This window comes from Macaca thibetana, chromosome 6, assembly GCF_024542745.1.
Source record: "Macaca thibetana thibetana isolate TM-01 chromosome 6, ASM2454274v1, whole genome shotgun sequence".
Classification (NCBI taxonomy): Eukaryota; Metazoa; Chordata; class Mammalia; order Primates; family Cercopithecidae; genus Macaca; species Macaca thibetana.
The window spans coordinates 176,558,322-176,572,357 of NC_065583.1; the positions used below are offsets into that span (position 1 = coordinate 176,558,322).

Below are 14,036 nucleotides of genomic sequence, written 5' to 3' on the forward strand. Positions count from 1 at the left end.
CTGGAAAGGGACAGAAAGCAGGTCAGGCTGGCTTCCTCTCCAGAAGTGCAGCCCAGGTTCAGAAACGGGATCAGAGCCGTCCGAAAGGCCGACCAGGCTTTGTTCCTGCAGTCATGCCCGTCCAACCCACCGTGTCAGCCACAGGCCCAGTGCGCTCTGCAGGGCGAGTGAGGGTGGGGCTGAGGCCACCGTACCTGTGCCCTTGATGATGCTGTTGTGGGCCCGGTCACTTATCACTGTACATTTGGGGGCCTGGTTGCTGGGCCTGACGTCCATGAATGGCTGGTTGCCTATCCCCATGGATGCCATTTCTTGGATTCTGAGTTCTAAGACAGAAGAAAGTATGACAGTTTCCAAAGCAACTCGGGGGCTAACGCCACCCCAAAGATGCCCAGTACCCCTAATGCCCTCAGCCCAAACCAGGAGGGTGTACAGGGCCTACCCACCCTGCCTCCCATGAGGCATGGGGGTCCAGGATGCTGAGGCTTCCTGTTCCAGTTTTCAGCCTCATAGAGATCTCTCCCAGGGAGCCCAAGGCAGTAACCAAGAATAAGGAAGCCATGAGGCCTTGGAAACGGTGTGTCCAACCTGGGGGTGAGGAAGGGTCCCTGTCTGCTGGTAAGCGGGAGAGGGCCCCACAGCAGGTCCCAGTTAGAGCAGGGGTCAAAGGCCTGGGAGCTGTGTCCATGGGAAAGACAAAAGTGGCAGGTTTCTAGGAGTTTGAATATTGAGAGGTGAGCTAAGCATAAGGTGAGAGTTTGGGAATGAATTTATTCTTGGTCAAATTAAGCAAAGAAAAAAGATGATATTAATTGTAAGTAAATATATGAGGATAGAAAACATAATTACATTTATGTAGTCCTAATGCATATGCTGAAGAATATTATAGTAAGAATTATTTCCAGAGGTCTTGGGAGAACGGGAAGACGTGTAGTGTGTGTGTGCTGCAGGCACAGAGTTACTGATCACCTTCACCAACAGGTAACGTGCAAAGCTGGTTAATCAAGAGTGAGTGTCCCCTCTTGCAGGGAAGGGGCTGAGTGTGGCTGCCCGGGACGCAGGGCTTGGAGTTGGGCAGCGAACAGGACGTTGCTCTTCCCCGACTCCGAAGCGCTGTTTTAGGGTTAGAGCTGTGTGCGTGGAGGCGGGACAGCTTCCTCCTCTGGCTGCAGTGGGACTGCCTGTATACCTTACATCCAAGCCTGCGGCCGGGAACAACCAGAAAAGCTGGACACATGTTTTGAAGGTGTTTTGGAGGTGACAAGGCAATCCAGCCTCAAAGGGCTAACATCCTGGGCAGATGCGGAGCTCACAGACCACTGGACACCTGACACCTTTCTAACCCCTCAGGGCACTGCTGGTGGCCGATGAGCTCGGAGCTTGGAGGCTGAGAGCTTCGGACAATGCACAGGGTAGGGAGATAAAACCTGGAATTTGAGGATTGCCAGGGAGGAAGGGCCTGGGAAACTCCCAGACATTCAGTGGGGACCTGGAAAGGGAGCATGGACTTTGCCAGGAGTGGGACAAACAAGCTGGATCAGCTGCCCAAAGGTCTGAGGCGGACTTCATGCAGCCCCTCCCCTGAGTGCGTTCAGATGACCCACCCCTGCTCTTCCCACAAAAATAAATCCTCTGGATTTATAAAGCCCACCAGCCTGGGCCTCAGATGACCCTTGCACATTTCCTACATCATATCTACTACTTAATAAAAAAATTATCAGGCACACCAGGAGAAAGGACAAAATGAGGAAAGGGCGAGGAAAACCCCAGATATTTAAACATCCGCGAGATAAAGGTTTGGATGTCTCAGGCCGTGGAGGTAACCAGGATTAATGTGGCAGGAAGTAGATCACAGGACAGACAGTCTCAAAAGGAAACGGAAATCCATCAAATAAAAGCAGGGAAGACGTAATCGAAACACAGAAATCACGCGAGAAACATAGCAACATGTAGAAAGGTCATACATGTAGTCGGAGTTCCAGGTGGAGCACAGAGAGCGGAGCAGAAGTGATCAAATGTTCCAGAACTAACCCCACGCTGGGACACAGGCAAGGACCGCCATCCTTGGCCATCAGAGCACAGCTGGCCTGGGGGCAACCAGACTGCTCTCATTCATGGCGGTGGCTGCCCAGGTCTCTCTGCCTGGGGGGTGTTCCCCCACTTCCTGTGGACGGGACAGAAGGGTCAGGTGGTTCACACCCCAGGAGGAGCCTCAATGATAAGGGACAGGAGCTGGCAGAGAAACACCTAGGCCCCTCAGCATGTGGGGGTCCCTCAGCATGTGGGACAGTGCCTGGGTGTGCCTGTCTTCCAGAGGGTGTGTGCAAGGACCTGCCCATCAGTCACCCTCCATGGCCTTCCCCTCGTCTCTCACTTCCCTGTTCTCACCAAACAGGTAGAAAACAAAGAGTAAGATACTCTAGATTTATGCCCGCATTGCATTAAACGTAAACACACTACTCCAATTTAAAGACAAGGACAGTCAAACTAGATAAAAAGATAAAAGTGAAATCAAACATATGCCTTTTACAAGAGACGTATCTCAAATATAAGAACACCGAAAGTTCCAAGTAAGAAGATGGACAAGTATGTGTTGTGTAAACACAACTTTGCAAAAGGAAACTGGAATAGCTACATTAACAGGAAGCACAGTCAGCCTTCTGTATCTGTGGGTTCCATATCCACAGATTCCACCAAGGATCAAAACTATTGGAACAAAAAGCAATTACAATAAAAGTTAAAAATACAAATAAAAAACCAATATAACAGCTATTTATAAGCATTTTCATTGTACTATGGATTATAAGTAATGTACAGATGATTTGCAGCATATAGGAGCATGTGTGTAGGTTATGTGCAACTACTGTGCCATTTTATATCAGCAACTTGACCAACTACAGATTTGGGTATCCGTGGGGGAGTCCTGGAACCCATCCCCATGGACACAGAGGGACAGCTGTAGATCTAAGGTGAAAGGCATTCCTAAAAATAAAGAGATGCATTTCATTATCATAAAAGAGGCTCTGTTTCTAGGAAGATATAGCAATTCTACATTACTATGCACCTAATAACTTAGCTTTGAAACATAGAAAGCAAAAATTGACAGAACAAAAAGAAAACTAGACAAATTCAAATCTACATCATCATGGGAGATTTTAACACACTTTTCCTAGTGATAGGCAGCCAAAAAGCCAATAAGGATATAACAAATCTGAACAACACAATTTTCAAAACGTGATCAGAACTCTGCAATAACAACTACAAAGCACACTTTCTCTTCACGTGGAAAATTTGCCACAATGCTGGGACATACAACTTTTCAAATAACCGAAGCTGTTACAGGTGGCTAGACAGGCATGAGCGGGGCAGGAGAGGGCTCCCCACCCACTGGGAATGTCGGGTGGTGGCCTGGCATATACCACACTGCCTCTCTAAAACGGGTACCTTGGCAGCCAGTGCCAGGGAGAGGGCATTTCCTGATGGTCCACACCTGCTGCACTCAAGTGTTAACTGAAGGCAGGTGCCAGGAGAACCAACTTTGTGCATTAAGAGACAAAATGGTAGAATGTCACCTTTTGGGGGCGCCCCACCAGACAAGGGAAGAAAGCCTCAGACGGGGATGCGTACAACTTCCTAAGCACACGGGGCGTCCTCACGTCCCCCCACCAGAAAAGGGAAGAAAGCCTCAGACGGGGATGCATACAACTTCCTAAGTAGACGGGGCATCCTCACGTCCCCCAACGGAAAAGGGAAGAAAGCCTCAGACGGGGATCCTTACAACTACAACTTCCTAAGTACACGGGGCGTCCTCACGTCCCCCAACAGAAAAGGGAAGAAAGCCTCAGAGGGGGATGCGTACAACTTCCTAAGCACACGGGGCGTCCTCACGTCCCCCCACAGAAAAGGGAAGAAAGCCTCAGACAGGGATGCATACAATTTCCTAAGTACACGGGGCATCCTCACGTCCCCCCACAGAAAAGGGAAGAAAGCCTCAGAGGGGGATGCGTACAACTTCCTAAGCACACGGGGCGTCCTCACGTCCCCCCACCAGAAAAGGGAAGAAAGCCTCAGACAGGGATGCATACAATTTCCTAAGCACACGGGGCATCCTCACGTCCCCCCACCAGAAAAGGGAAGAAAGCCTCAGACAGGGATGCATACAATTTCCTAAGTACACGGGGCATCCTCACGTCCCCCCACCAGACAAGGGAAGAAAGCCTCAGACGGGGATGCATACAACTTCCTAAGCACACGGGGCGTCCTCACGTCCCCCCGCCAGACAAGGGAAGAAAGCCTCAGACGGGGATGCATACAACTTCCTAAGCACACGGGGCATCCTCATGTCCCCCCACCAGAAAAGGGAAGAAAGCCTCAGAGGGGGATGCGTACAACTACAACTTCCTAAGTACACGGGGCGTCCTCAGGTCCCCCCACAGAAAAGGGAAGAAAGCCTCAGACGGGGATGCGTACAACTTCCTAAGTACATGGAGTATCAGAGTATCCTCACATCCCAAGGGAAAGGCCCACACTGCACATGCAGGCAGCCCAGCCTAAGGGGAGAATCACGGGAAACGGGCCGGCCTGGGAAGTCCTAGGATAAGGATAAACGGGACCCTCGATCTCAGCGCCCACTTGGGTCTCTTCCAAGTGTGCTTTTCTTCCTTTCCCGCTCTAAAGCCTTTTCAAATGAACTTCCATTCCTGCTCTGAAACTTGCCTCAGTCTCTTTTTCTGCCTTATGTCCCTCAGTCAAATTCTTTCTTCTGAGGAGACAAGATTTGAGGTTGTGGCAGACCTGTACAGGTTCGCCACCGGTCACTTGGATACCTTCCACGGATAACAAACTCTAGTGTATATTATTTGACCAAAGCGGTCTTATACTCAAAACTGGTATCACAAAGTTAACTAGAAAATCTTGGAAATTAGGTAATGCATTTCTAAATAATCCATGATGAGTCCAAGAAGAAATTAAAGTGGAAGTTAGAAAATATACTGAACTGACTGTTAATAAACATATGACATATACAAACTTGTGGGATGCAGCTAAAGCTAGAGGAAAGTCTGTAGTCTTAAATACCGCACAAAAACGAGAACAAAACAAAGGCTAAAATCAATGATCTAAGCATCCACCTCAAGAAATGAGGTAGAAAGGAAAAGCAAATGAAACACTGAAAAAGGTAGACACAAGAAATAACAAAGAGTAGGAATTAATTAAATAGAAAATAAGTGTGTAGATAATCCATTAAACCCAAATTCTGTTTTCTGGGAAGACTAATTTGGTAAATCCCTGGCAAAACTGGAGAAGTCAAGAGAGGGCTCAAGTGACCAACGAGGTGATGGGGAGGGGGTGCCAGGTCCTCGACACACCTGAGAAGCATTAGGTTCCACTTTCCAGGCAACCCAGCTGTACCTGCAGAGCCTGGACAGCTCTGTGGGCCACACCGCACATCCCCAGGCCAGGCAGAGTCCTGTGTGCATACCCGGTGCTCAGCTGCCCCCCGACCCTGTTGAGGAGGGCTGTGAAACTAAATAACTTGAACTCGATGCTGTGAGAACTGTAAGATATTCTGAACCCTGAGAGGAGCCCGGCAATGCCCTGAGTCGCAGAGCATCAGATGCAACTTTTGCTTTTTCTGGTAAGTGGTCAGGGATGACCGGGAGGCACCAGAGGTAAGAATCTCTCAGAACATGCCTCCTCCTCACAGAATGTAGCAACCTGGACTAATCGAGCTGCTGTCAAGTTGGCTGCAGCCGTTTCTGCCTCTGTAAGTGAAGCCTCAGCTTCCCCACTCGGGAGCACGGACCCCGTCCCTTTGGAGTCTGCATTCTGGGGTGGCCATTCCCATGCTTTGTGCTTGAATCAGCTTAGTTCTATTTTCTGAATCTGATTATTCAAGGCTGGCAGGGCCTATTTCCTGCAGGCTCCCGGTGCTTGGAACACAGGAGGGGTTGAAATGGACAGATCGACCCCAGGGAGGCTTTGTGCACCACAGTCAGGCAGACCCCAAACAGGAAGCAGGACCAGTGGGCTACAAAGGAAGGAAAAAGGCCAGGAAGGCTCTTCAGGATGGTGGCATCTTGGAGATGAGGCCTCTGACCAAGCAGCTGCTGCCCACGGGGTGTGGAGTAGCCAGGAGGCTGGGGCCGGAGGGGGAGCTGGCGGGGTGGCCATGGGGCCCCCTGTGCCTGACAGAGCTGGCTCCGAAGAGTTTCAGGGGCTGGTGGGGAGGCGGTGGCTGCACCTGGAGGGGGTCAAGGTTCAGGCGGGGTGTGGGCGTGCAGGATCCCTGGTTGTGTCTGTAGCTTGGGTGCCTCAGTTTCTTAGGTCTGAGAGGCCAGAGCTGCCAGGTAGGCTTGTAGGGTAGAGGTGGACAGCTGGGTTTACAGTGGCTTTGGCTACCTGTGAGGTGCTGGGGAAGGCCCTGGAGTTGGAGCTCAGTGTGGGAGAAGGTCTGGGGTGGGGGGTGGTCCCTGTAAAGGTGGTGTTCGCAGCCGCCAGGCTGGAGGAATAAGCACAGAGAGGCACACCCAGTGATGAAGTCGGGGGACGGGGGAGCAAATGAGGGTGGACATTGAGGGAGGAGGGAGGAGGCCTGGGGGAGGGGTCTCAGGGTGGGGGATGAGTTCTTTGGGGAGGGCCCTCTCATGATCATGAGCTCAGCCTCCCAGGGCCATGGGGGCCAGACCAGCAGGGCAGGGGCAGGAAGTCAACCAGAGGGTTAAATCTGGAGCCAGAGCTGCGGGGGACCCTCTCTGGGGTGGCTGTAGTGTCTTGTTTACGTTCGCTTGTGGACATGAGAGACACGTGTGTGAGTGCCATCAGGTCCGATCCAAGAAGTTTCTTTTTTTTCTTTTTTTGAGACGGAGTCTCGCTCTGTTGCCCAGGCTGGAGTGCAGTGGCCACATCTCAGCTCACCGCAAGCTCCGCCTCCCGGGTTCATGCCATTCTCCTGCCTCAGCCTCCCGAGTAGCTGGGACTACAGGCGCCCGCCATCTCGCCCGGCTAGTTTTTTGTATTTTTTTTTAGTAGAGACGGTGTTTCACTGGGTTAGCCAGGATGGTCTCGATCTCCTGACCTCGTGATCCGCCCGTCTCGGCCTCCCAAAGTGCTGGGATTACAGGCTTGAGCCACCGCGCCCGGCCCCAAGAAGTTTCTCGTAAAGTGCTGACCGAGGGCCTCCAGGTACCCCAGACAGGGTGGGCCTCTTGGGTGCCCATGAGGAAGAAAATGGACGGTCCAGCTACTGGAGGATCCTCAGAGTGATCAGACCCTTAGGGAGGCTGACTTTGGAGATCGAGTCACAGAGCTCAGCCCCTTAATTTCTGACCTTTTGTTAGAGATTTCCTTGCCTCCCTGTTCCTGGCTCAGACCAGACAGTCCTGAGACAGAAGACCCTTGACTATTCCATCCCTAATGTGGAATGCAAAATATACCCTCACCCCTACCAAAAAAGAAATGCTGCCTGTAGTCAATCGAATTGCTGTAACTGTGCCCCAGCCCTGTATAGAAAATGATGTGATCCTGTTACATTTCCCCAGACTGTGCCTATACAAATGGCCCTTAAACCTCCCCACTTTGGGGCAATGACCCCATCCCTTTGAAGTCTGTGTCCTCCCAGGTGACCATCCCCAGACTTTGTGCTCAAGTGAACTCAATATTTAACCATATCGCCTGAATCTCAGCATTAAGGTCGATAGCCCAGCTCCCAACCCACGCCTCCGCTCCCGCCCCACTCCTAGCCTTGGCCTCCCAACCCTGGACTCGTCTCCAGCCCCCACCCCAGTCACAGCCCCCAGCCCCTGGACTCAGTCCCCAACCCCAGCCCCAGCCCCAGTCCCAGCCCTGGCCCCTGGCCCCCTGGCCCCCGGCCCCTGGACTCAGCCCCCGGCTCTCACCCCAGCCCCTGACTCCTGCCCCTAGCTGTGCCCCTGAGCCGGGCAGGCCCTGTGGCCCCCATCTTCCCACCTCTGCTCTTCAGCGCCTGCCTCCACAGGATCCTCCCTATCACATCAGTCCACGCACGCTTGACCTCTGCCGAGCTTGCTTGGAGAATGTAGGTGTCCTGAGATTTCCGCCGCCTGCGAAACCAAATCTCAAACCTCGAGCCACTGTCCCCGACGTTCTCTGTCATCCCGATCTCGGCCGTCTGCAGTCAGCAAACACCCGTGGCAGCACCATCAAGAACACAGATCTCTGAACGACTGGCTACCCCAATTCCTCAGGGCTGGCGGTCACGTCACCCAGACACCAAATGACAAACGTGTGGGATGCCTGAGGGTGGGCAAAACCTCACTGCTCACTACTGTGTGAGGCTGCCTGTGAGCGTGCAAGGGAGAGTGCGTGTGCAGGACAGCTGCCCATGAGTGTGCAAGGCTATGCACGAGTGTGGGAGGCTGCTTGTGTGTGAGCCCATGCACCCTCATGGCCTCTGTCAAGAAGGGAGGGACCTGGCCTCCCTCAGCACAGCCGAGTCACAAGCGGGAACCTGCCCACCATGGCGCATCAGCAACGCCCTCTCTGTGCACCTCCCAGAGCCAGGGGAAGGCCCGTCCCTGTGCCCGTGTTCACCCTCTCTGTGCACCTCCCAGAGCCAGGGGAAGGCCCGTCCCTGTGCCCGTGTTCACCCTCTCTGTGCACCTCCCAGAGCCAGGGGAAGGCCCGTCCCGTGTTCACCTCTGTACAGAATCCACAATGCAGTTTCTGACTGAGGAGACACTTGTTTCTCAGCCCTTGGACTGGACATGGGACTGGAGAAGACACACGTCTCCTTGCCGATTTCGGGGCTAACGTTTTCAAGAATTTACCCAAGAACCACAGAAATCAAAACATCGCAGTTTGGCTCCTCCCAGCTTCACTCCCTCCCAGTTCCTCTGCTCGCCTCAGGTGAGACAGGGTCCGAGACCCCCTGGGAGGGCCTGGCTCAGCCTGCGCCCGATCGGACCAGGCGGGTGCTACCTTGAAAGACTGCTTGTACAGGTAGACGTCGTGGCCGCCCTCCACCTTCTGGGTCTTGCTGAACAGGATGAGGTCTTCAAAGAGGAACACGTGCCTCAGATACTTCTTCCTCCCGCAGCAAATGATAAACTCATCTTGGCATTTCAGCTGCCCCTGTTCCTTCAAATTCACCTGCAGAGGAACAGCCAAGGGGCTGGCCTTGGCTCATTCACACGGGCCCACGGCCGCTCACGCACACACTGCTGCCTGCGACCGGCCGTGTGGGTCTCGCCAGACCCTGCCGTGGGGGTTGTGCAGCTCAGTGTAGTGAAGGCTGCCCCGGCTGCCCCCAACCCCAGATGCCCCAAAGGCCATGGGTGAGCTGGGAAATGGCTGGTGGGTGGGGGCGCCGGCTCCACTCCGGCAGGCTGCCGTGTCCCCGGGCCTGGGATGGGCAACACCCCAGTGGCAGAGCAGGGCGTGGAGGGTGGGGCCTCACATCGGCTGGAGAAGGCAGGCCCATCTCGGGCCCCAACACCCATGGAATCGGGGCTTGACCCTAGTGCCTTCCCACAGAGGGCTGGGGTGCGGCGCCCACATCCACCTGTTTTCAATGCAGCCCAGGTAAGCAGACTCCCAGTCACTCAGAGCCTGCTTTGCATGTCCTGTGCAACTGCAGCCAATATCTGCCAGCCATTGTCAAACCCCGGGGCTCCACGGGCCTCAGGCCTTGCTGCTCCCTGACATCGCCCAGACAGGTAAGACCCTCCTCCCCGTGGCCTCCACTGCAGCCTCCAGAAGGCTTTGACGGGCTTCTCCGGGGCAAATCTGCCAGCACATCACCAAGAAAATGATGCTGCTGGGCCAAGACTTTCTCACCAGCGGCCTCCAATTCCCCCAGCTAGCCTGAGCTGCCAGCGCCTGGGGCACTTACGTCACAGCCGCGGATGGCGTCCATGGCCAGCAGGTCATTGCCGTGGCGCAGCTGGAAGCAGACCACGACCTCGGCGGCTCGGAGCTCACCCAGCTCCTGCCCCTGGGCCGGGCCGCGACCAGCCTCCTTGAGCAGGTCCTGGAGCAGCAGCGCGTACTTGGCCACGCGCTGCACAGGCCGCAGCAGGTAGGAGGCCAGGTCCATCTTGTCACCCAGCTCCCGCTGCTTGTCCTGCAAGGGCCAGGGGGAGAGGGTCAGCTCCGGCCTGGCTGAGGGCCGGGCAGCTGCGGGGGGTGGGCCGAGGGGATGACCTTGAAGAAGGCGTTGCCGTGGCTGCTGAGCAGGGCGTCCGACTGTGGCTTGTTCTTGCTGTAGACCACGTACATCCCAAACTGCTCTTCCTGGAAAGCAGAGGCAACTGCTTGGCTGTGGGGGTGACAGGCCCGGAGACGGCTCTTACAGCCTGGGTCAGACTTGGGAGTGACAGGCCCGGAGACGGCTCTTACAGCCCGGGTCAGACTTGGGGGTGACAGGCCCAGAGGCGGCAGGCTCTTACAGCCTGGGTCAGACTTGGGGGTGACAGGCCCGGAGACGGCAGGCTCTTACAGCCCAGGTCAGACTTGGGGGTGACAGGCCCGGAGGCAGCAGGCTCCTACAGCCCGGGTCAGACTTGGGGGTGACAGGCCCGGAGACGGCTCTTACAGCCCGGGTCAGACTTGGGGGTGACAGGCCCAGAGGCGGCAGGCTCCTACAGCCCAGGTCAGACTTGGGGGTGACAGGCCCGGAGACGGCTCTTACAGCCCGGGTCAGACTTGGGAGTGACAGGCCCGGAGACGGCAGGTTCCAACAGCCCGGGTCAGACTTGGGGGTGACAGGCCCGGAGGCGCAGGCTCCTACAGCCCGGGTCAGACTTGGGAGTGACAGGCCTGGAGACAGCTCCTACAGCCCAGGTCAGACTTGGGAGTGACAGGCCCGGAGATGGCAGGTTCCTACAGCCCGGGTCAGACTTGGGGGTGACAGGCCCGGAGGCGGCAGGCTCCTACAGCCCGGGTCAGACTTGGGGGTGACAGGCCCGGAGGCGGCAGGCTCCTACAGCCCGGGTCAGACTTGGGAGTGACAGGCCCGGAGACGGCTCCTACAGCCCGGGTCAGACTTGGACCTGCTCCCGTCCCAAGACCCTCCAGGTGCGGTTCGTACCATGACCAGGTGACAGGGAGACTCAGCCCTTCATTACAGACTATCGCAGTGTCCCCAGCAAGGGGGCCCCAGAGGTGACCAGTTTACCAGCTGCAACCTCAATGCTGAGAATTCTGTAATTTGTCTTTAAAACACAGACTCCAGGGGGTTGAGGGGGGAAGAGGATACAGCTGGCAGTGGGCCTGGGAGGGCGTGGGGGGCAGTGGAACGATTTGGTCAATGGCCAAGAGCTAAAGCTGTCAAGACATTTAAAATTGCCACAATTATGGTCAATATGAATCTGTACTTTATGTCTAAAAGCACCTTTTAAGAAAATGCTGAGGCCGGGCATGGTGGCTCACGCCTGTAATCCTAGCACTTTGGGAGGCCGAGGCGGGCAGATCACAAGGTCTGGAGTTCAAGACCAGCCTGGCCAGCATGGTGAAACCCCCATCTCTACTAAAAATACAAAAATTAGCCAGGCCCGGTGGCGCGCACCCGTAGTCCCCGTTACTAAAGAGGCTGAGGCAGGGAATCACCTGAACGCGGGAGGCGGAGGCTGCCGTGAGCTGTGATTGTGCCACAGCACTCCAGCCTGGGCGACAGAGCGAGACTCCGTATCAAAGGGGAAAAAAAAAGAAAGAACACTGAAAAGATGGAACATGAGCTTCTTTTGTCCACGGCTGTTTTCGTTGTGGTAATTTGTGCTCAATGGTCTGGGACACACGTCCCATCTGCCCACAGCTCTCAGCACTGGTTGAAAGCCTGTCAGTTTCCTTCCAGAGTAAATTAAAAACTTTATTAAAGACTCTCATACAGAGAGATTCCACGTTCATCATTGAGAAGCGACTTACGAGGGGAGACCACTGAGTCCGTCCATTCAACGTGCTTCCAGTTGAAAGCCTCGCAGGGAATTTTCAGAACGGGACAGGCTGGTCCCTCTGGCAGGTAACGGGGCACCCAGGGGCAGGGGGCCTGCGAAGGGGTGAGGCCTGGCCCCTCCCCAGAAGGTGATTCTGGGAACTGCTTCCGGCCTATCAGCCAGAAGTGGTAAAGGAGCAGGCTGCTGGCGGAACAGGTATGATGGTGTCCGCGGAGCCCCCGCCTCCAGGGGCAGCAGGGAGGCAGTTGGTCACACCACCTGCAAAGCACCGGGCACTGGAGACCCACAGGTTATCCATGCGGGGCGTCTGTTTGTCGGCTGGTCTAATCATCCCGTCAGGACCAGCTCCCAGGCCTGGGCTGAAGCTACTCCAACTGCCTGACACGTGGGCGCTGTAGGCCCCGCCTCCCCGACACCGGCTTCGCCCACCACGTCACCCGTCGTCCACGCCACGGCCTGCACTCACGTGTCTCAGGAAACTGCGGCCCACGGCCAAGGGGCAGTGCCGGCAGCGCTCCAGCTCCCGGAGGAAGTGCTGCTGGTGGAAGTCGTGGAGCTTCTCCAAGTTGCCGAAAATAACGTGGTGCTTCCCCCGAAGGCCCTGGGGCAGGTCCATTCTCTCCATTTCCGGAAAATAGTTGTCGATGACGTATCCTAAGCACCGGACGTACTCCCTCTCCGTGGCGATCATCTCGGCCATGATGTGCCTCAGTCGGCTGCTGGAAGACACAGAGATCCCGGGGGCACATGGCCCCCCACGGACACGTTATTAAAAGCAATTCATGCCTGAGACAGAAACACATGGAGACCCAGAGGCACGAGCACGGTCATACGTGGACCGGAGGCACATGGGCACATGTGGGATTCACAATAAAGACACTTCTGGCCGGACGTGGTGGCTCACGCCTGTAATTCCAGCACTTTGGGAGACTGAGGTGGGTGGATCCCGAGGTCAAGAGATAGAGACAGCCTGGCCAACATGGTGAAACATCATCTCTACTAAAAATACAAAAATTAGCTGGGGGAGGTGGCACGCACCTGTAGTCCCAGCTACTTGGGAAGCTGAGGCAGGAGAATCACTTGAACCCGGGAGGTGGAGGTTGCAGTGAGGCGAGACTGAGCCACTGCACTCCAGCCTGGCAACAGAGTGAGACTCTGTCTCAAAATAAAGAAAAGAAACTTCCAGCCGACCGCACGTCCTCAGCAGGGAGTGACTCACCTGCACCCGGCTCATTCTCTCCCTGTTACCTGGAGCGGCTCCCCTGATACACAGTAACTTGAAAAGATAAGGACAATATTTCAAAAAGAAGCTTGTCACGTGAAACATTTCCATATGTTTCAGAGGAAAGATCCCCTTGGAAACCAAGACAGAGATTCCCAGGCTCCCTAACGGAAACTCTGAACGTAACGTTTCTCGTTCCAGCCGGTTTGATTCTAGCGGTAACACGACTCAAACACTTCCAGCAGCAGCGCTTCTGCAAGGAAGGCTGTGGTGGAAATTTCGTGAGAAAACAGCTTTCGGATCCACGCCCACTGCTGACCGACCAGGAGATTTTCCTGAGTCGGCTTCCACGGCAGTCACTCCTGACCCAAGGGGCTCAGCACCTTACACAGCAGCTTCAGGGGGACTCGGGGGCTGCAGCAGCCGGAGAGCAAGGCTGGGGGCGCAGGACGGCCCAGAGGTGGACAACAGCAGGCTAGGCCCCAGGGACGGCCGTCCACGGAACCCCCTGCCCCACCCTCGGCTGGGGTCTCCCTGCCTTGAACGAGGGTCCTGCGGAGGGGCCGCCGAGCAGGCTTTGTAGGGGCTCCCATGAGGGGCAGGCCTCCGATGCACTGCTGAGTCTTCGAAGAACCCGTCCTGACAACACACGTCTGCGGGAGATGTGGGCTTCTCCGCGGCTGCCCGGAGTCTCACCACCTCTGTATCCTCAGGCTGGGCAGGACCCGGAGGACCCACTCGTGTTGCCCCGAGAGAGTGGAGAGGTGGGCTGGCCGGTGTGGTCAGCTTGGCCGGGGGGGGTCCTCGCATGCAAAACTGCGGTGGTGCGATCACAGAGGCCCAAACCGGGCTTCCCAAATCAGGTGCTATTCTTTTGTGTATTTTTC

The 14,036-nt window shown here is 55.5% G+C and overlaps 3 protein-coding genes across 3 annotated transcripts in view; all 3 read right to left on the reverse strand.

Annotated features, from left to right (window-relative positions):
* Nucleotides 1–12,152, reverse strand: part of PDCD6 (programmed cell death 6) — a 128,621-nt gene extending 116,469 nt beyond the window's left edge. The window contains exon 1 of the mRNA XM_050795363.1: nt 12,143–12,152. The gene's annotated coding sequence lies outside the window, so the exon portion shown is untranslated. The remainder of the gene's footprint in view (nt 1–12,142) is intronic.
* The window catches only part of SDHA (succinate dehydrogenase complex flavoprotein subunit A), a 196,393-nt gene that overhangs the window by 67,713 nt on the left and 114,644 nt on the right, over nt 1–14,036 (reverse strand). The gene's annotated exons all lie outside the window — the stretch shown is intronic.
* Nucleotides 1–14,036, reverse strand: part of PLEKHG4B (pleckstrin homology and RhoGEF domain containing G4B) — an 89,331-nt gene that overhangs the window by 451 nt on the left and 74,844 nt on the right. Inside the window, exons 14-19 of the mRNA XM_050795373.1 lie at nt 12,394–12,646; nt 10,180–10,269; nt 9,869–10,099; nt 8,956–9,126; nt 7,966–8,146; nt 195–326 (exon numbers count right to left, since the gene is read on the reverse strand). Of these exons, the coding sequence (XP_050651330.1) occupies nt 195–326; nt 7,966–8,146; nt 8,956–9,126; nt 9,869–10,099; nt 10,180–10,269; nt 12,394–12,646 (1,058 nt within the window). The remainder of the gene's footprint in view (nt 1–194; nt 327–7,965; nt 8,147–8,955; nt 9,127–9,868; nt 10,100–10,179; nt 10,270–12,393; nt 12,647–14,036) is intronic.